The following is a 22,974-nucleotide window of genomic DNA, read 5'->3' on the forward strand; positions in this document are numbered from 1 at the left end:
ATTTCGAGTATGTGCGTTTGACAGATCACTACCCTATATTTATGAAAAAATGGTATGATCCAAAGGCCATTCACTTATGAAGACCTCCTCGTCCGTGTAGCTCAGAACATTTCATCTGTCTATTATTATTGAGGAAGTAGCAAAAAGACTCGTGTATATTTTTGGCCAAATATTTTATGAGAAGTGAATCACATTAAAAGTGATTAAATCAACACATCTGATAACATCCACATTTTTACACATTATATTGAAGTATGGCTCCATAGGAGGTCAAAGTTGAAAAAGTTTGACCGACGTTGACCTTCAATGACCTTGCAATATTGCGCATGTGTGTGAGGACGAACCCGCGAAATAAGGATCCAACATGGCGGGTGAGTAACTTATGTATCAGTACTCAGGGAAAAAGAAAACAAATTTTACCCCAAAAGATAAAGAAAGTAAATGTGTCAATGGTAAAACGAGACGAGCACAGTCTTTTGTAATTCAAGACCATGCTATCTTCAAAAAATTCTCCAGACATGTTGACTTTTTTCATCTTTGCACGGTTTTATTATCAATGAACGTCAAAACGTACATAGCTGTAGCTAGTGATGATGTTGTGATAATGTAAACTGTAAAACTAGAAAGCGGTATGCAAGAAAGTGAAAATTCACCAGTGAGACCAGATGTAGAAGTGCCAATATTGTCTTTGTTCTGTGTTTGATACTGACAGTCCTAATATCCTAAAGGTCTGGTGTCTTAGTAGTAGTACTAGTAGCACGGAAGTATCACTTGTCGCGTCGGTGACACTTCCATTATTTGATAATTTGACACATTTACAGTGATTATTTAGATTATTAGATCCAAGCTATCGGGAACCCTTGTTTGATATTTTAGGAATAATCTTGATATCTGCAACACAGGTTGTCACCCCTCAAAGTGACACAAATTAATCCACCTTTCAAATTAAAGAAGGCGGATAATTCATTAAAGACATAATTTGTCTATACATGTATTTCATAAATTTATCAGCAATTTGTTCATGAAGTCCAGTGCCAAGTGTTCAGTAGCTGCAAGCATGGAAGTATAATTACAATTATCCTCTATTTCAGAAATGTCACTGATGCGGAGTGCTATGGAGCAGTATGTCTGTTCAGCAAATGAAGCCATTTCTATGAAACTTGGTAAGGAATCAATAAATGTTGCTATTTTTTCCCATTAACAGATATTATTACAACCAAATATGGGTTTCCCAGTTCTTGAATCATTGTTTGTTGTAATTCTGAACTCGGAACATAAATTATGTATCCATTGCCAAATGTACATATCTTTTGACGTTTTTTCTTTCCATGAATAGATGTGCTGTTCTGCTGTCATTTATTAATTTATCTTTTTTTCCCCATTATTGTGTTTTTTTAGTAAAAACATCGAGTGATATTAATGATGACAGCGTAGGTTTCAATCCAGAATTCACACACCAAATCTTTGGCCAAAAGTAAGTAATGATTAATCGTTATTTTCTCAGTGTTTTGAAGTAAGGGTGATCAGTAGGTAAAATGTATCAACATTTCCAAATAAAATTCCCCTCTGTTTAATACCATACATATCAATCTTAAACAAAGACACTTGTCTGGGTCTGTTGTGTTCACTTTCTCCAGTTAGATTTACAGGAGTTTTCGTCTTAGCTTGCAAATTCTATTTAAACAATATCAAGATCAGTGGGACTGATCACCAGGTTTCATGTGCAGTTGAGATAGACACAATAAAGATAACACAAACATCCCTTGCACAGTGTCTGCTCTGTATTTTGTTACATTTATAAATTGTTTTTGTTATCATTAGCAAAATACAGAGCAGATGCTGTGTAAGGGATGTTTGTGTGTTATCTTTATTGTGTCTATCTCAACATGAAACCTTGTGATCAGTCTCACTGATCTTGATACATTGTTTAATAACATTTAATTGCAAGCTAAGATGAAATCTTCTGTAATAACATTCCAACATTTAAAAAAAATGCTCAAAAATTGGTCAGAAAATTCAAAATTGCCATGATTTCCCCATATTTTCTTGAATTAAATTGTACAGGTATAATTACATTATTCTCCAATGTTTTTCTTCAGTCAATATATATTTCAATTTGTGAGTTTTTTAAGGCCCCTTATGTCAATTGTATTTTACTCAACTCAACAAAGAGAAATATAGTAAATAATAAACATCATTGTCAATTTGTATTTTTGAATCTTTCAGTGAAAATATCTTTGGCTACAAAGACCTGCAGGTACAGCTGTATTACTCAGCAGCCAAGTTAAATTTGTACCTTGGAAAGTCATGTACAGAAAAAGTAGACCCTGCAAAGTTTGATGGTGTTCAGGTAAGAAGTCTTCATTTAGTTGTACACAGTATTCACACATTGATCTCAAACTAGATGATGAAATACTGTATTCCTAGACAGTTTGATGTCTGACTACCGTGGCATGGGTGACTGAGCTGCAGTGTGCCTTCTAAGCCAATTTGACACGCCACTGACACACACAATTTCTAGTGATGCACCAAAATTTGGTTTTCTCCTATCTCTTAATATGTGATGACTCACAAGAAATCATAGTTTTTATCATTTTGACTCACAACAACAAAATTTGGCTATCATTAGAAGGCATACTGATGAGCTGTCTAAATCACTTGACTAGTGACAACTCCATGCATTATTAGGCCAAAAAAAAATAAAAATCTGGTTCTGGTCAGGGTAAACTTTCTAAAGTGGTGCGACGACGCGCGATTTTTTTTTTTTTCCTAATTTTTTTTTTTTGGCAAATTAGTAAATACACATTTTTGACACTTTACATGCTCTCGGAAGATGTCATACAACTCTGGAAGTTGGCACTGTTGTATGGCAAGTTTTATACGATGCGGATCAATCATCCATCAGGGCATCACTAGTCACATTTACAAATTTATCTTATCGCCCAGTGATTTGCAGTTATAATCCCGATTTGCAGTTATAATCCCATCCAAGATAATGAGTCTTGCCTTGCAACCACTGTATAATGTCATTGTGCAACTTGCAACGTTAAATAACGAGAAATAGGTCTGTCCAACGGACGTAGAGGAGGCAGTGTTTTCTTTCGAGCACCGTCCATCATCAGTCTGATACGCAGTCTGTATACGGTACGATGTTTGACACGTCTTTCCAACTCATCGCAGATGGAAAGACGTGTCGAACATCGTAGCGCATACATCCAGAGCTAACTGCTTACGCTACAGGAAAATCTTTGTATTCAGAAGGCAGAACGAAACGATCACCAGAACTAAGAACACCTCGAAAGTCAGCTGAATTGATATCAACATTTCGATTGCTCACGACGTACTCAAACTTCTGACATTTTCGAAACATGTGAGCGGTTTACCACCTAGCACAGTGAACACACTATTTCCCGTGATTCCCATCAACCACGCTCATCGTACATATTACGTACACATATCGTACGGGGGATTATGGGTATGCAACAGTACTAGAAGAAAAGGGTACCCGTTACCAAATAGAAGTGCGTCATCACACGAGTTAAATTTTTTCCGCTAGCCTTGCATACAGTGTTGATCGACGGGGAATTGTAAATAAGGAACGGGAAAGCAAAAATTATCGGAAAAAAAAGGATCGACGCGGGGGTATTCAGGGCACGCGCGCGCTGACCAGAACCAGACATATTTTTTTTTTTGGCCTTAGGAGTCCTTTTTTTTAAAAGTATGACACTAAATAATGAATAAATAAAGTAAAAATTTATATAAAGCCAAAAGGTTATTGTTACTGGGTGCTTCACAATTCAAAATAAAGCAAAAAAAAAAAATGTATTTAAAAGATAAGTGTACTATGTCAAATGTAAAGATAGAACTATTCAACAGTGTTCTGAAAAATAAAAAGATGACACTGTTTCGTAGTGTTCAAAAACTAAACCCCTTAAAAGTATTTCTAACTGATATTTAAGTTCAAATTCAATGATGTTTTGTAGTGTTCAAAAACTAAACCCCTTAAAGGTATATTATCTGCAACGGGGACTATTTTTTTGGGTAATTTCTTTCATTGAAAAATACGTTAAAACTAAACTGTAAATGGTCCAATCCATCTAATTAGAAAATTTACCTGTCTACTGGTCGTCAATATTACTCCAAAGTGACATACGGGAGCTGTAAAACATTCGGCCGGTTTACTTCTTTTCAAACCGCCCGCCATACTTGTTGACATCGATAGAGGCAAGTCATGTGATAGTGATGTCATCATTACGCGATATATTGAGCGAGCGTGCCAGCACGAGATGTCAACAATGACATGCAGCGCTAAGGGTCACACGGGCGGAACGCGTGGGATAGCCAGGCCAAGTGGTTTTGGGACTGATTTAGTGCTGAAATATGTATTACAATGGCATGGATAAGCGACGGCGATGCTCTGGAATACGATGTAAGTATAAACCACATTAATTTTGCGTTTTGTAAGAGTCTAAACGCCGGTGTCACGCCGATTGCAGTTAGTGAGTGACAAGGCGTTCCGTAGCTGCAATAATTGCAGCGTTTGGTGTGATTTGAGGGATGTTTCATCTGTTTGTGTGCCTTTTCGTGTTACAATGTTTAACCCGAATAAACACCGGAACACAAAAAGGCACAAAAACAGACGAAAAAGCCCCCCAAAATCGCAGCAAACACTACAATTATTGCAGCTAGGCGATCAATGAAGTTTGATACACACCGTGTCTTTTTAGTGGTCTGAGGTTATAGTCGGACCAAACAGTGAGCTACAATTACTAGCAGAACTATGAACACTTGACGCCGGAGAGTGAAGATATTACTAACAGATCGATAGAAATAAGGGCTGAACTAAATACTTATTAATCCATGTGAAAACAAATTTGCAGTCCATGAACTGCATACAATATTACATGTAGATGCCTCGAACACAACAACGCGTACTGCATGTCGAGATGTACCAATGTAGAAGTACTGAATACCATTGGTGTATTATCCCCCGGACGCGAACTAAATTTCAGTGAACAATATTTCGAATGAAAACACCAAAAAGAAAACAAAATGGCCTGGAACATGTGCACTGCAGATTTCTTTCATGATTATTTCAGAAGAAATACATATTCCGTCAAATTTCCATATTATACATGTTATGAATTCAAAAAATATGTGTACAGTCTAGTAAAGACTTATTTACTATACATTACATATAATTTTTTGCAGTTGGATTACTAATTATTCAATATGTCATTCATTATTTATATCAATCATTTAGTCATATCTTCAGATCTTTACTGTCCAGCATCAATTGCTCCTGAGGGGTATCAGCAGATTGTTTTTTGTTTGTTGTTGTTGTTGTTTTGTTGTTGTTTTTTTTTGGGGGGGGCGTATTAGAAAATGGGGACATGATGAAATTGGTGAATGTGCTTTTTTTTTGAAAATTGAGATCGGCTGATGGGGAGGGAGCTAAAGTTTAACCCCAAGAGTCATTTACCAAGTGCATTTCCAACATTTTTTGTGGCTTCACCATAATAAGTTCTAAAACCTATTTTGAATTATCATGAGTTGGGCAACTCCCGAGAATGTGTTTGTTTATGCCCTAAATCTCTTCATGGGAATTGAAGACAATATTGATAATATACTATGGCTTTCAGTAATGTGTATGGTTTGAAATTTTAGCCTCAACAGCATGGCCTCTAGCATGTCATCATTTTTAAAAGAATGCTCACCATGGGAGGAGGACACTAACATTCATGGTGATGCTGTTTCTCGCCCAAATCAAGACTGTGATGGAAAGCCCTGTCGGCTAATTAACTCCAAGTACATGTATATGTTATCGTCCAGTGCCAGATCTCTCCCTGTAAAGGCCATCACTAAATTTATTGATTTCAAATGTGTACCTTCATTACCCTAATAGTTGTTGAGAATTTACCAATGAAAGTGATTCCATTGTTACATATAGGTACATATAGCACATACATGTAGGAGTAGTATTAAAAGTTAAAGTAGAAGTACTTGGTAGATTTAGTTCGATTGTACAGAATGTGGTATAGGCATTGCAGATAGGGACTGACAAATAAAGATAGAGAGTGAGTAGAATATTTGAAAGTAGCTCTCAAGCTGAGGTTTACAGTAAGAACAGAAAGGACAAGTCACACTACATGCCAATTATAGGAATAAATAAATTCCTCTTATTTTAATCAAATTATGGCATCACTAAATACTAGCATGAAAATAGTGTTGATATATATGATCATGTTTTTACTCTTTCAGACTCAAATAAATAATCTCATTGGAGAAATTACAGTCTCTGGATAAGATGACGAGAAAGGTTGATAGCCAGCGACCGAGCCAGGTCTAATGTTCAACCATGACATCATACTTGTTGCAACATAACCTGGATGTTATTACCCTGCATGAATACAAAGTCCCATACTTGGTATGTCATCATGTTTCATTATCTTGTTGAATGCTGTCCACAATTGTAAATATTAGTCATGAAATGTTTTTTCCCCAGTGTATTAATAGGCAATGTAATACAGCAATTACCATTGTGTGTTAGATCACTTGCTGATGCATGCATAACATCCCACTCAAACTGGCTTTATTACAAGCATGTTAGCAAGGGTAAACAAAAAACATTAAAATCTTGGTCCAAATATAGAAACCAACTAGTACTACAGATACAACCTGTTACACTTCTGCAATAGTCAGTGGAACCATAAGTGAACCGAAGTGGGCCTTCAAACATCTGTAATTTGTTAACATATTCATAATAATCTATGAGACTAGTCTGGCAATATGCTGATGCTGTGAGCCTTTCAATCTATATCGATTTACTTGGTGGGCTTTAAACCCAAGCTTTACAATGCCAAATCAATGGATGGTGAAACATGGTATATTTATGTCACTGAGTCTTCAAAACATAAATAGGAGAGCTAGTATTACTTGTTACTACCATAAAAGCTACTTTGTTGTGGGTAACAGGAATGCAATTATACAGAGGATCAGTATCTAGAATCATGTATTATTCTAAAATCACATCAGCTCAGCACACATCATCTTTGACCTTTCATAAAAATAAACATTCTCACATAGGTTGAGAATAACCATCACTGGGCATTGAGTTTATGACTATGATGAAATCATGAAACACTGGCAATGTATAAATCTAATTTTTCTGTTCTTTCACCAGATGTCATTGTGCTTGCCTTGACAAGAGTTCACAGATGAGACATACTGATGGTACCACACAAAGACATTGCTTCATATAGCCAATTTACCATTTGGCAGCTTAGTTGTCCAAAATCTGGGACAGACGAGTCATCCCAAATTGCTGGGTGTATGCATTTGGGGATAACAGCCCTGATCCATTTGGTCAATACCCTGAAAGGATACCGAGAAGGCTTGCCGAGATTGTTATTGATCGATGATACAAAGATTGATTGAATACAGTTGACTTTGCGCCTTCTTCAATGAGACAACTTTGATATACAAATTTGAGTTTGTGATAGACAAGCAAACAGTTTACTATGTACTACTTTTCTAAGATATATAAACAAACTGATAAGAGTGTCATGATAAACAACATTTGAGTGCTGGTCTTGTATGTGATTTTGTTGTGTAACAAATTTTATCTTTGCACAAGTCTTTCCTTATTTCACTTTATACAAGGAAAGACCATTCATTAGTGGTCATATTCAATCTTCTAGAATTTTCTTTTGTACGATAGAAGCTTTAGGTGATGGGGATGTTGATAGTCACTTTGGGTCTTTTACTACCAGTTCCATCTCCCTTTACATTCCTTGTCTGTCCACCAGCTTTTTTTCCTGATAAAACTGATCTTTCAGATGTCATAGTCATACAGACGTCTTCTGTTCTAGTCTTGCCAAACAGCTACAGTTACAATAAAAAGAAAGAAATTATTACTGTTGTTGTGATATCTGATTACTTATCACGAAGACAATATAGCACCCCAAATCAACCCATCATATATCTATACACATATATATATATATATCCATCCATACATACATTTGTACATACATACATATATACATACACAGCTAGCCATGTATACACATATATCTATCCATGCAACCATCTATCCATATATCGAGCCATGTATGTGCAAATATTATACATAGGGGTGCAAAAGTAATGGGTATAACATCTATATATTACGTGTATGGTTGTGTATATGTGTGTGTACACTGTATACATTTTGATTGTCCAGTCAACATACACCATACATTCACACACACACCACAGGCATGCATGTATAGAGACATACAAAAGATGTACATGTGTGTATGTATAATGTGCATGTAACTTTTGTATGGTAAATTCACAGACTCGCATAGGAATACATGTATATATAAATATGCATGTGTATGGATAGATCAAATTATGAACGTCTTTGTCTTTATCATGCAGTGTTTACAACATGTATGCTAATATTGGGGAACCTTGGTAAAAGAAAGTGGTATAAATGGCTTTGTTTCCCTGTAGAGTCTATGGTAATTTTGTTTTGAACAAAGGTGAAATGAGATGGGAACCCTGTTTGATTTTACCTACTTACCGCCCTGAGCAAAAACACTTAATGTATGTATGCATGTCTGTATAGTATATAGTATGTTTGTACATATGTGTAAAAACTTGTATTATATTATACATATTGACTTTACACCATATATGCCCATATAAACAGTGATAACACACATACATCCATACATATGATATGTACATAGTGCCTAAACATGATACATACATAACGACATGTACATGTGTTTGTCATGTATGTATGTATGTACGTACGTACATACGTACATATCATTGAGTATGTATGTGTAAACATTATGCATACATGTGTACAAACTGTATGTGTATGTACAGTTATGTATACATGCTGGTATGTTACAGACACATGGGCATACATGTATACATAAATATGGATGTAAATGGAATCATGTATCTGTATGTCTTTCTGTATGTCTCTGCATGCTTGCATACATGCGTACATACATACATACATACACTTATATATACACATAGCATACGGCATACATATGAACATACACTTAACATATATATGCAGACATACTCACATATTATACGTATAACATACATTGACTTGGACACCAGACATGAATGTATACACACAAATATGACAACATGCATGCATGCAAACATATATACTTTATGTTGTACAATTATGAACTATTTCTATAACTTGTACATATTCAAAAACATGACAGTAAACAAGAATTTGTATGTAGATTTGTGTTATTTTACTTACATGCTATTTCAGTTCACCCTTCTTATTCGCATGACTTTCCCTGTCGTGGCAATTAGGGCTACCAATATGTCTCCCTTTCCACTTTTCCTGGTCAAAGTGAAAGCAAGATCAATACGGTAAAGAAATTATTAGTTGCATATGTGAAAAGAAAACCATTAAACTTCAAAGCAAAATGTATTTATAATATTACCTACTGTCATTCTTTTTGATCACCACCGCCACCACCCTCTCCAGCTCTTTCACCTCCATCATCACCAGTTGTGATTCCTTCAACTCCCAAGACAGTTGTTGATGTAGTACTCTCACCTCTCAGACACTACAATGTACACAAGAATTGATAACACATTATATATGGATATTAATATCTGGTGTGGTAGAAACAGTAATATACCTCATTACATACGATTACATGTGACATTGTACACCATAATTACACACAGACACGCACACACACACATGACGTGTCGACACACAACTACTAGTCATCGTTACTGTGAATGCAGTGAATTTTTTTTTTTTAAATATCAATTTATATTTTCCCTCTTTTCACATCCAAGGACAGTAGAAATCATACAGATACTAATTTTCCAGATGCATTACCTGAATTTGGATTCCATTGAAATCTCAGATACATTCAATTTCCCTTACTTTACTTGAAACAATTTCTTGCTGAGTTACAGTTGATGGAAGACATGTACCAGCAGCTCCTATTTTGAAACAAACAAATGGTGGACATTCTTAGTATACAAATGTACATAACATGTTATTTTAAAATACAATACCAAAATTAGGGAAATCCACTTGCATCCATCACATGCTGTCCTGTGATGTCTAAACACAAAGTATAATTGACTTCACCGTTGGCTTGATAGTGTCATATTTTATAGAGCAATAATGTGTTTGTTGTGTATTGTCCTTACCAGTACTGAAAACAAGTGAGGGGCTGCAAGTACCATGTAGCCCCTCACCAGTTTTTAGTACTGTCTTATGTCGAGCACCCTTATAGTTATACATTAGACTGTACACTGTAATTTATTAAAAGGAGGCTCTTACCCGAATAGATTCAGATGAAAATTCTGAGCATACAAAAGTGAATTTAATGTCATGTTACATCATGTATGTATTGGATGTTTAGACCAGTTGTCAAATATGTGTAATATAGAACTGATTGATTGATTGATTGATTGATTGATTGAAGAAAGTACTCTAGATAATTTTTCAACCATATGTAGAAAGAATAGATCCATGAGCTATAGTATAGGCAAACTTGATAATTATGAATCAATTTGAAATGGAAATAGAGTGCATTTGTTTTATTTTGTGTTCAACTTCTTATTTCTATTACTTTTCCAAAGCTTTTTTATATTTCTGGGGTTTTCACTCAAAATTAATTGCAATAATTGTAACACTGGGTTTTTATTTTCCGCCTTGATTTAAAAAAAAAAGAAGCTTTCTATCGTTCAGACCTCTGGAAAACTACACCAGCACAAACAAACCCAGCGTGTGGAGCCGATCTGCATACAAAGTTCAGACCCAGTTATTATGTCATTGCCTGCCCACAGGCATTTGTTTCCCGAGTTATGTCTCAGAATATTTCTATCAGAATACAATAAAATGTCGATAATACATGTATCATTGATATTGACATATTTAGCCAACTATATATGAAAGGGGTAAAATTACACTTGTTTCTGTGATCGCGTAGGTCCACTCACCGCGAAAGAAAAAAATTATCTGCTCCAATTCCCCTACATGGCGTCAGAAATCGGTCTATATCTTTGGAAGTCATGGTCCGATTGTATCAACGACAACGATTTATCGGAAGATTATTAAATTTGGGAACTAGGAAGGGACGGAAGGTAAAATGTTCGAAATGTTTGCCCACTACAACGGCCGGTTGAAAGTTCATGTTTATCATTTATGTACGGTAATGGTGGCTGCCTTTCATACCTTGTGTCTTCTTTCGCAGCGAGTGAACCTGCGCGATCACAGAAACAAGTGTGATTTACCCCTTTCATATATAGATGGCTAAAAACGTCAATATTACGATACTCCCGACATTTTATTGTATTCTGATAGAAATATTGAGACATAACTTGGGAAACAAATGCCTATGTGCCTGCCCCCCAAAATCTGACATTTCCAAACTTGAATATAATTACGGGACCCCTTCATGACCCAAAAGATGTCTCAAACTACCTCAATGCTGTCAAAATGATAAAGTAACTCTGTGCATACTAACATTTTGAAAGAGACAGCGAGAGCACGCTACAAATTTTAGCAACGCGACATGTCAAATGAGGCATCTTATTCACAACTGACCGCCATGGTCTTACTTAGTCTGTAGGTACGATTGCCCGTTTCAACATTTCGTGATACATCGCTATTTTGACTGTTTTGAATGGCTTAAAGATACTTTTCAATATTTCTTAGTTCTTGTATGAAAAAATGATGAAAACACTCAAAAATCGAAACTAACGCTACAGCAAATTTTCAGTCAAAACAACAACATACAGTTGTGATCAATCTAACTCTGTGAAAACTTACCTGCCGATCAGGGGATTTTGCTACCGTCCTTGCGATCTCGACTGTTTCCTTCCAACGATGTTTCTCCCCTCGAATATTAATTTTCCCCTCGTTTTCCCGAATCCGAGCACGTTTCTTTCCAGTTAGCTTTAGCCGCGCCATGGCATCGCAAATTGCTAAGCCATGTCACGTCCAGTCATCAACAAATTTCAACTCTCCTCTGACAACAACATAACTCGTGGAGAAATAGAGCATGCGCAGTCTACTTTGATACCGCACTGACGTCATAGGTCGTTTAAAGGTCGATGTATTCTTGCGCGGCATTTGAATGTTTACAATTTTAAAAGCAACGTAGTTAATATTCTTTAATAATCATTTTATATATTTATGGAAGGTTGTTTGGCTTTGAACACGAGGTCATTCTACATGCTATGCCATGTGTAAAAGTAAAATCATATTGAAAAAAAGAATAAAAATAGTAAAAAAATAGTCCCCGTTGCAGATAATATACCTTTAAAAGTATTTCTAACTGATATTTAAGTTCAAATTCAATGATGTTTTGTAGTGTTCAAAAACTAAACCCCTTAAAAGTATTTCTAACTGATATTAAGGTTCAAATTCAATGAAATGGTAAAGATTAAAATTAACACACATTTACAAGTACGCTGCTTCAATAGATAAGTCTTGCTTGACAATTCATTTAAGATGATAATACATTCAATAATATCTATGATAAAAAAATGATAGTACTGTTCAACAAGGTCTGATTTCGTATGGTTGTTCATTGAGACAGGAATTGTTTGACAAAGGCTCTTTGACAATGAGAAACTTGTCCTGAGCAAATAAAATGTTATCAATATGTTAAAAGTAAATTAGGTAAAGGCAGAATATGGGTGGGTGGGGGGGGGGGGGGGGACATGTCAGAAACACCTCAGTAAAACCAAACTATGGATACCGAGTTCATCAATAGGCAAGTCGGGTTGTTGACAATCTCTAAATCTGTTTGCAATGTCAACTGTAATATGATTATAAAAGTTGTAACAGCTGATAATGTCCCTTGACTCAAATGATTCACTCCTTGAAAGTAACCTTGCACTCGGAACTACAGTTTTTCTCGTTCCATAGTTAGTTAAAAAATTTTTTTGAAAATTAAGCACAGAGATACTTAAATAGCAAATTCCCATATCTGATGTCCATGTACCACATGTAACATCGTCAATGTACGGTGCACGGTGTATCCTAATGTTATGATCGCGATTGGATCGTGACCTTTCACCCAAGCCAAATCATGACCTTTCACCCAAGCCAGTTGTGCCTCGCAGCGGAGTAACACACTCACTAGTACTTGCACACATTCGGTCGACAGCATTTCAGTCTTGACCTAGTACCTGTACCAGCTACGACTCAAGCTTATCAGATGTAATTACAAAAAGCAAACACTTAGTTATGGTAATGAGCTGATAAGGATTGATAAGAAAGTGCAAGAATTGCACTTTGCTGGTAAATGCGATGTTCCCCTCATGAGCAGTATGCCAAGAAATTTGAAATTAAGTGAGGTTCAAATTGTGTTTTACTTTCAACATTATCAGTTTTCTTACAATTGGTAATGAGAGAAAATAGGTCAGTGTACTGGGAAAATTTGAAATTAAGTGACGTTAACTTCAGATTTGGAGAAAAATATCACAGAATGTGTATCACATAGTACATTTTAAATCAATTATGTACTTGGAGGATGAAATATTTTATTTGTCCATGTTGCTCTTCTAAAATAAAACACCGCTCAGTATTTGTGGTTGAAAAATTATCTTTATTTCAAAAAAGTCTTATATATATCAAGGCTCAAAGTTTGGACACAAAAACTGCTTAACATTGTGTTTTGATTACCAAATATACAGTTCACCTGGCTAAATCTTAACTACCAAATATACAGTTCACCTAGCTAAATCTTGACTACCAAACTAAATTCAAAGTTTAGTGAATTCATCCTTGGATTCATAATAGCTTTCTGTTTTTCTACTGTTGCAGGCTGATGATGTGTCAAGAATGATCATAGAAAAACTGGGTATTCATCCTATGGAAAGTTTAGATCACTTTGTCAACAGTCTGTCAAATGAAAGTGGTTTTGTACCGAGTGGTACTTTGTTACATTCATTCAAAGTACACAAAAATGGTGATGAGAGACAGTATGAGATTTACAAGACGGATATCAGTGTACAAGGTTTCAGACAATACCACGAACGATTACAGACATTCCTGTGGTGGTTTATTGATGCAGTCTCTTATATTGATGTTGATGATGACAGATGGCAATTCTATCTTCTGTGAGTAATTAATTATTCATTCATGTATTTATTCTGTTTCATACATGATCACTAAGTATTGTTCTGCTGAAATAAGAATATATACTCTAGAGGAGTGAAAATGAGTCAACATTGGTGTCAAGAGAACACACTGTGAAAATGAGTCAATATTGGTGTCAAGAGAACACACTGTGAACATGAGTCAATATTGGTGTCAAGAGAACACACTGTGAACATGAGTCAATATTGGTGTCAAGAGAACACACTGTGAACATGAGTCAATATTGGTGTCAAGAGAACACACTGTGAACATGAGTCAATATTGGTGTCAAGAGAACACACTGTGAACATGAGTCAATATTGGTGTCAAGAGAACACACTGTGAACATGAGTCAATATTGGTGTCAAGAGAACACACTGAACATGAGTCAATATTTGTGTCAAGAGAACACACTGAACATGAGTCAATATTTGTGTCAAGAGAACACACTGAACATTAGTCAATATTGGTGTCAAGAGAACACACTGAACATGAGTCAATATTGGTGTCAAGAGAACACACTGTGAACATGAGTCAATATTGGTGTCAAGAGAACACACTGAACATGAGTCAATATTGGTGTCAAGAGAACACACTGAACATGAGTCAATATTGGTGTCAAGAGAACACACTGTGAACATGAGTCAATATTGGTGTCAAGAGAACACACTGAACATGAGTCAATATTGGTGTCAAGAGAACACACTGTGAACATGAGTCAATATTTGTGTCAAGAGAACATACTGAACATGAGTCAATATTGGTGTCAAGAGAACACACTGAACATGAGTCAATATTTGTGTCAAGAGAACATACTGTGAACATGAGTCAATATTGGTGTCAAGAGAACATACTGAACATGAGTCAATATTGGTGTCAAGAGAACACACTGAACATGAGTCAATATTGGTGTCAAGAGAACACACTGTGAACATGAGTCAATATTTGTGTCAAGAGAACATACTGTGAACATGAGTCAATATTTGTGTCAAGAGAACATACTGTGAACATGAGTCAATATTTGTGTCAAGAGAACACACTGTGAACATGAGTCAATATTTGTGTCAAGAGAACATACTGTGAACATGAGTCAATATTTGTGTCAAGAGAACATACTGTGAACATGAGTCAATATTTGTGTCAAGAGAACATACTGTGAATATGAGTCAATATTTGTGTCAAGAGAACACACTGTGAACATGAGTCAATATTGGTGTCAAGAGAACACACTGAACATGAGTCAATATTGGTGTCAAGAGAACACACTGTGAACATGAGTCAATATTTGTGTCAAGAGAACATACTGTGAACATGAGTCAATATTTGTGTCAAGAGAACATACTGTGAACATGAGTCAATATTTGTGTCAAGAGAACATACTGTGAATATGAGTCAATATTTGTGTCAAGAGAACACACTGTGAACATGAGTCAATATTGGTGTCAAGAGAACACACTGTGAACATGAGTCAATATTGGTGTCAAGAGAACACACTGTGAACATGAGTCAATATTGGTGTCAAGAGAACACACTGTGAACATGAGTCAATATTGGTGTCAAGAGAACACACTGAACATGAGTCAATATTGGTGTCAAGAGAACACACTGAACATGAGTCAATATTGGTGTCAAGAGAACACACTGTGAACATGAGTCAATATTGGTGTCAAGAGAACACACTGTGAACATGAGTCAATATTGGTGTCAAGAGAACACACTGTGAACATGAGTCAATATTGGTGTCAAGAGAACACACTGTGAACATGAGTCAATATTGGTGTCAAGAGAACACACTGTGAACATGAGTCAATATTGGTGTCAAGAGAACACACTGTGAACATGAGTCAATATTGGTGTCAAGAGAACACACTGTGAACATGAGTCAATATTGGTGTCAAGAGAACACACTGAACATGAGTCAATATTGGTGTCAAGAGAACACAAGGTTACAGTGATCTTGTACTAATGTCATGTTGCAGAATTACAGTGCATTGTAGGTTACTGTTCACTGGCTCTGTTTTATGAATAACAGTGCATTGTAGGTTACTGTTCACTGGCTCTGTTTGATGAATAATAGTGCATTGTAGGTTACTGTTCACTGGCTCTGTTTGATGAATAATAGTGCATTGTAGGTTACTGTTCACTGGCTCTGTTTGATGAATAACAGTGCATTGTAGGTTACTGTTCACTGGCTCTGTTTGATCAATAACAGTGCATTGTAGGTTACTGTTCACTGGCTCTGTTTGATGAGTAATAGTGCATTGTAGGTTACTGTTCACTGGCTCTGTTTGATGAATAACAGTGCATTGTAGGTTACTGTTCACTGGCTCTGTTTGATGAATTACAGTGCATTGTAGGTTACTGTTCACTGGCTCTGTTTGATGAATAATAGTGCATTGTAGGTTACTGTTCACTGGCTCTGTGTGATGAATAACCATAATTTGCAACTGGTAGCCCACTCAGACTACCACTGATTATTTGATGATTTAAAGGATGGAATTTTAATAACATACATACATGTATTTCCAATAGAGGAACTCTGTTTTCAGTTCAGGGATATAGGATTACTGGTCACCATCCTTGGGCTACCAATTTCTAAAATTGGTAGCCCATTGAGACTACCAAGGAAAAAAGTTAATTTCAAGCCCTGAATTCAACATGAAATGAATGTGAAGGTGTTAAGTTTGTTAAATGTTATCACCTGTTTCCATGGGGACTGCCGGGGTCATTTGCAACAATACCCAACATTTTGTTTTGTAGGTGGCTGCTTATATGGGTTCATGCTAGTTACTATTTTCAGTTCAAGATTGTTTTAATATACTGCAGACATTTGATATCCATTTGAATTCTTTGTATCTTCCTATCATATATTCCTCTATTAATTCCATCCCTAGATTTGAGAAGTATATAGTAGATGGCACATCCCAGTACAGCATTGCTGGTTATTGTACCGTGTATAAATACTATGCCTATCCCAACAAAACAAGGCCAAGAGTAAGGTAAGTCTGTCAGTTTGTACTACACAGATGTGATGTGTACTTATCTAATACATTTGTGATCAACTATATAAGACATGGTCCATACACTTCTGGAGAGTCCTTGAATTTCAAAGGCCTCCTGAAAAGTCCTTGAAAAATGCATATTGACTTTTGGACACTCCAGGAAATTTGATTGACTGAATGATTTCCATTGTAAAGTTTTAATTATATACATGTAGGTGAGAAATATGTATTAGAAAAAAGCAGGTGTGGTTACAAGTAAATTGTATTTCACTGGTCAACACTCTTGAAAACGACCAAAGTTGGTGTGAATTCTCCTGGAAAACTGATGAAACGCCCTGGAATTTTATTTGACATAAGTATATAAACCCTATAAGAGGAATGGCAATATGGTATTGTAGTAAAGTTTACAAAGAAAATAAGTATTTGATGGGCAAGAGGGTATTGCAGTGAAGTTTACAAAGAAAAGAAGTATTTGTCTTGTATATTTGATCACAATTGCAAACTGCATAAATAATATCCTTGTTTTACATTTTTTTGTCTGAAAATGTTAAATTACGAATGAAGGGTAATATATCCTCAACTTAACATCTGACATAAAAATAATTGTGTTTTCATCATACAATAACATTTTGAATCTTCATGTGAACATGACACCAAAAGATGACCACTTACAGTAAACAGCGCCCTCAACCACAGGAAAGGGTTTATGCTGTCATTGGTAGTTGCTTAAATACCCTTGCACTTCTCCGGTATAATCTGGATATAATGTAAATTATTCCTGGAAACTGTTACAGAAATAGAATTTATGAAATAATAAACCCTAGAATTTTAAAATTCCCAGTGGTGTGAACATTTAATTTTGAGGCAGTTTGTACCCTGTGTGTGACATATACAACAACAATACAGTTCTCTAGAGAAAAATTATACTGGTTACCCTCTAGAAATGGATGTGCACACTCCTGGATTGAAAGTATATGAAGCCTAGTAGTATAGTATAGTGTTTGTGTTTGTGGTTGTGGTTTTTTATTTGCCTTGAACTGTATATGTGTGATATGAGATATAGACCCCAAATATTACATCATTGATTACAGCTACATTACCCATATGTTTTCTGCATGTCACTTGTACACCACTAGAGGGCACAATTTACAACTATGGGTAACTTTTTTTTTAGGCCTGTGAGTAATCAGACCATTAAGTTTCTTTATACTGTAACAAGGAGCATGGGTGAAAGATGAGAAGGGGAATTTAATTTTACTTGAATCCCAAAAAATTTGTGTTTTCGTGTGATGAGAAATAAGGTTTTGCATGCAACCATGGAAATTTAACGTGAACAGAGTACACTAGTACGTATACATATATATGTGTTGAAGTAATACTATCCTGTAAATTCAATATTTTAATATTGAAATCTTTACAGTTTTGATTGATAGTGGATTGAGACATACATTTTCCATGATTGAAAATAAGTTTATATGACATACATGTACCATTCCTTACCATGTGTGTTTTTATTTCTATTGTTCAGTCAAATGCTTATCCTGCCACCATATCAAAGACAAGGCCTTGGTGCTCAGTTATTAGAAACAATTTACATTGATTACAGACAGGACCTGGAAGTTCTGGATATCACAGGTAACAAAGCCAGTGGGTCTCTCTGTCTGTGTGTGTGTGTGTGTGTGTGTGTGTGTGTGTGTGTGTGTGTGTGTGTGTGTGTGCGTGTGTGTGTGTGTGTGTGTGCGTGTGTGTGCGTGCGTGCATGTGTGCATGTGTGTGTGTGTGTGTGTGTGTAAACTCTGTATATGTATGTCCCTCTCTCTTCAAAGACTTGGATTCTGCGATAGTATTTCATTTCATGCTAAAGGTTCAAGCAGAACATAGAAGGTAGACTCATTCTTACACATGTAAATAGTAAAGCATACATGTGTATGGTTCAGTAGAAGTTAAGATGTCAACCAAGTAATCAAATGATCATTAATTTCCTGACACACATATGTGATATTGCAGGTACCAAGAATTAATACTGTATTAGAACAGCAGAGTGATTATACGAAGTTTGTGTTCATTTTGAATGGTGCCATAGCCGTATAGACATCGAGAAAGAGTAATTTGCTCTGCACATCTGTTTTACCTGTAATGGTACTCCAGTCATAGTTGCAATAAATCGCCACTTCCAACGTGTGAAGTTTTGTGCATAATAATTAAGATGCATTTGCAAGGAATATATTTCATGCCATTGTGAAAATGTTTTCATTTTTTTCACACCCAGTTGAAGATCCTTCAGATGACTTCATACGGTTAAGAGACTTTGTAGATTGCAAGGCTTGTTTACATTTGTCATCGTTTGCACCAGAACATTTAAATCAAGGATTCAGTGATGAAATGGTGACAGAGGCACAAGAAAAACTGAAAATTAATAAGGTATGGACTTTCACTGTCCCAAAGTCTATTATGAGGTTAATACCCCATATCTCTTAATTTATTACTGTGCATGACATTTCTGTATAGTGACGAGTGTCACTATGACTAAATGGTGATATGAATGAACGAAGAGGAGATATCAAGTAATAACCGATATATATATATGCAATACATATATTATCATAATGTTACTTGAACCTTTCACGCCAAATGTACAAACATGTGCAATGACATCATAAATATGCAAATTGTGTTAGTTTAACCTTTGACACTTAGTGGAGACAATTTTAGGATGAAAAATATGCAAATTATGTTAGTTTAACCTTTGACACTTAGTGGAGACAATTTTAGGATGAAAAATATGCAAATTATGTTAGTTTAACCTTTGACATTTAGTGGAGACAATTTTAGGATGAAAAATATGCAAATTATGTTAGTTTAACCTTTGACACTGGATTGACACTTGTTACATCATTGACACTGGACATGTGCATAATAATAACAACAAACAAATCAAACACATACATTATTATTGAGTATTTTCAGATGATAGCTTTAACTGGCTGGTATTTTATCCTTTACAGAAACAAGCAAGGAGAATTTATGAAATTCTGAGATTACGAGTTACAGATGAAAGCAATGCAGAACAGTTTCGACAGTACCGATTGGACGTCAAGAAAAGGTTGAATATTCCGTATCAGGTAAGAACTTTTAGACTAAAAATTGCAATTAAATAAGTAAATGATAAATTTGCCTTTTATTGGATAAAAACCCAATTGTGATGTAAAATTTATATTGACAGAAATGTCTTGGTTAGGGGTAGAAGTAATCCTGCTTTGAAAGTGTGTAGTGGGGGGGGGGTCATTGTGTTTTGGATTGTGACAAATTAGATTATATATATCAAAAATATACTTTTAGAAAATAAACTTATTTCAATAGAATAAAACAAATAATAACTTTATAAGAATATGCCTTTCATTACATGGTAGCTGTGCAAAGAATGTTGGTCAGTGCAATAAATGAAGGTTATCATTTGTATTTATTTTACAGAAAGAAAAGGCAGATTTAGAAAAGATGCGCAAAGTGTTGAAACCTGAGGAGTTAGCTGCTGCCATGGCTGGTCAGAGTTTACAAGAAAGACATCAAAACTTAGAAAAAATGTTCCAAGAACTTGTAGAAGATTACCGGAAGATTGTAGAGAGATTGGCAACAGTGTAGTTGAACTGTTACTGCAGTATTTATATGTCCTGTCTATACACTACTGTACTCCCACCTCTAAGAGAGCTGTACTCCCTAGATTATAATGGTAGAGTCTTGATGAATTTGCATAATATACCTTTATCTTCCTTTTCCCCCTGTGAGACCAAGTCTCCTATAATTGAATGGGAGACTGAATTTGTATAACAAAAGTTTATATTGGCATACATAAATTATTTTTCTTTCAATATTTCATAGGATTGAATAAAGTATATAATAAATAGTCAGGGGAAACCACACTAGGAAAAAGAATCTATCTTCTACATAGGAGGGCCTGAAATATGGCAAGTTCATTTTTTTTTTACACCTTACATTTTATACTGATCTCTGTTTTCTTTTGACATACAGACTGAGATACTTCACAGGCAACACTGTACGTTTTGGAGTGAGTTATGACAACAGAAATAAGAACTGTACAAAATCTAGACTATTTGCCCATTGTGGGACATAGGTTTTCTTTATTAACTTCCAAATGGCATTGCCTGGAGGCAGGCAGAGTGGAATGACCTATGTTTGTACATATGTGTGTCTGTGTAGGGGGGGGGGGGGCTGGGGCTGTATCTTTACATATTGAATATTTGTTTAAACCACCGTAGCCAGAGTTAGGGTCTTCAATATTGTAAATCTATTTATACTTAAGATCTGTGGTACATTTTGTATAACTAACATATATACATACTTCTACTTCATGTTGTAATGTTACACAGATATCCACTCTTCAACCTGTTTGTATCAGATAGTGTTATAAAAGGGCATTGTCGTACATCAGGTATTGCTTATATTGGAATGTGTCTAATATTCATTTCACATGTAAAATATCCTGTACTGTATTAAAAGTATGGCTACCAGAACAGGATGTATAGTTTAAATGTACACTACCCTGTACTGGGTGTGATTACATAGCGTTACAGAAACCAAGTCATTAAAGCCTGACATCCTATATATACAGGGTGTGATTACATAGCGTTACAGAAACCAAGTCATTAAAGCCTGACACCCTATATATACAGGGTGTGATTACATAGCGTTACAGAAACCAAGTCATTAAAGCCTGACACCCTATATATACAGGGTGTGATTACATAGCGTTACAGAAACCAAGTCATTAAAGCCTGACACCCTATATATACAGGGTGTGATTACATAGCGTTACAGAAACCAAGTCATTAAAGCCTGACACCCTATATATACAGGGTGTGATTACATAGCGTTACAGAAACCAAGTCATTAAAGCCTGACACCCTATATATACAGGGTGTGATTACATAGCGTTACAGAAACCAAGTCATTAAAGCCTGACACCCTATATATACTGGGTGTGATTACATAGCCTTACAGAAACCAAGTCATTAAAGCCTGACATCCTATATATTTAGGGTGTGATTACATAGCGTTACAGAAACCAAGTCATTAAAGCCTGACACCCTATATATACAGGGTGTGATTACATAGCGTTACAGAAACCAAGTCATTAAAGCCTGACACCCTATATATACAGGGTGTGATTACATAGAGTTACAGAAACCAAGTCATTAAAGCCTGACACCCTATATATACTGGGTGTGATTACATAGCGTTACAGAAACCAAGTCATTAAAGCCTGACACCCTATATATACAGGATGTGATTACATAGAGTTACAGAAACCAAGTCATTAAAGCCTGATACCCTATATATACAGGGTGTGATTACATAGCGTTACAGAAACCAAGCCATTAAAGCCTGACACCCTATATATACAGGGTGTGATTACATAGCGTTACAGAAACCAAGTCATTAAAGCCTGACACCCTATATATACAGGGTGTGATTACATAGAGTTACAGAAACCAAGTCATTAAAGCCTGACACCCTATATATACAGGGTGTGATTACATAGCGTTACAGAAACCAAGTCATTAAAGCCTGACACCCTATATATACAGGGTGTGATTACATAGCGTTACAGAAACCAAGTCATTAAAGCCTGACACCCTATATATACAGGGTGTGATTACATAGCGTTACAGAAACCAAGTCATTAAAGCCTGACACCCTATATATACAGGGTGTGATTACATAGAGTTACAGAAACCAAGTCATTAAAGCCTGATACCCTATATATACAGGGTGTGATTACATAGAGTTACAGAAAACAAGTCA

General features: G+C 35.7%; 1 protein-coding gene across 1 annotated transcript; it reads left to right on the forward strand.

Moving 5' to 3' along the window:
* Nucleotides 1-364: 364 nt before the first annotated feature.
* Nucleotides 365-21,313, forward strand: LOC144447210 (histone acetyltransferase type B catalytic subunit-like). The gene is made up of 10 exons (XM_078137113.1): nucleotides 365-371; nucleotides 1,086-1,163; nucleotides 1,399-1,474; nucleotides 2,227-2,350; nucleotides 13,838-14,133; nucleotides 17,047-17,151; nucleotides 18,683-18,789; nucleotides 19,424-19,575; nucleotides 20,160-20,276; nucleotides 20,626-21,313. Exons 1-10 carry the CDS (start codon nucleotides 365-367, stop codon nucleotides 20,791-20,793), a joined length of 1,230 nt encoding a protein of 409 aa, XP_077993239.1. The 3' UTR covers nucleotides 20,794-21,313.
* Nucleotides 21,314-22,974: the final 1,661 nt, after the last annotated feature.

This window comes from Glandiceps talaboti, chromosome 16 (genome assembly GCF_964340395.1).
Source record: "Glandiceps talaboti chromosome 16, keGlaTala1.1, whole genome shotgun sequence".
Lineage (NCBI taxonomy): Eukaryota > Metazoa > Hemichordata > Enteropneusta > Spengelidae > Glandiceps > Glandiceps talaboti.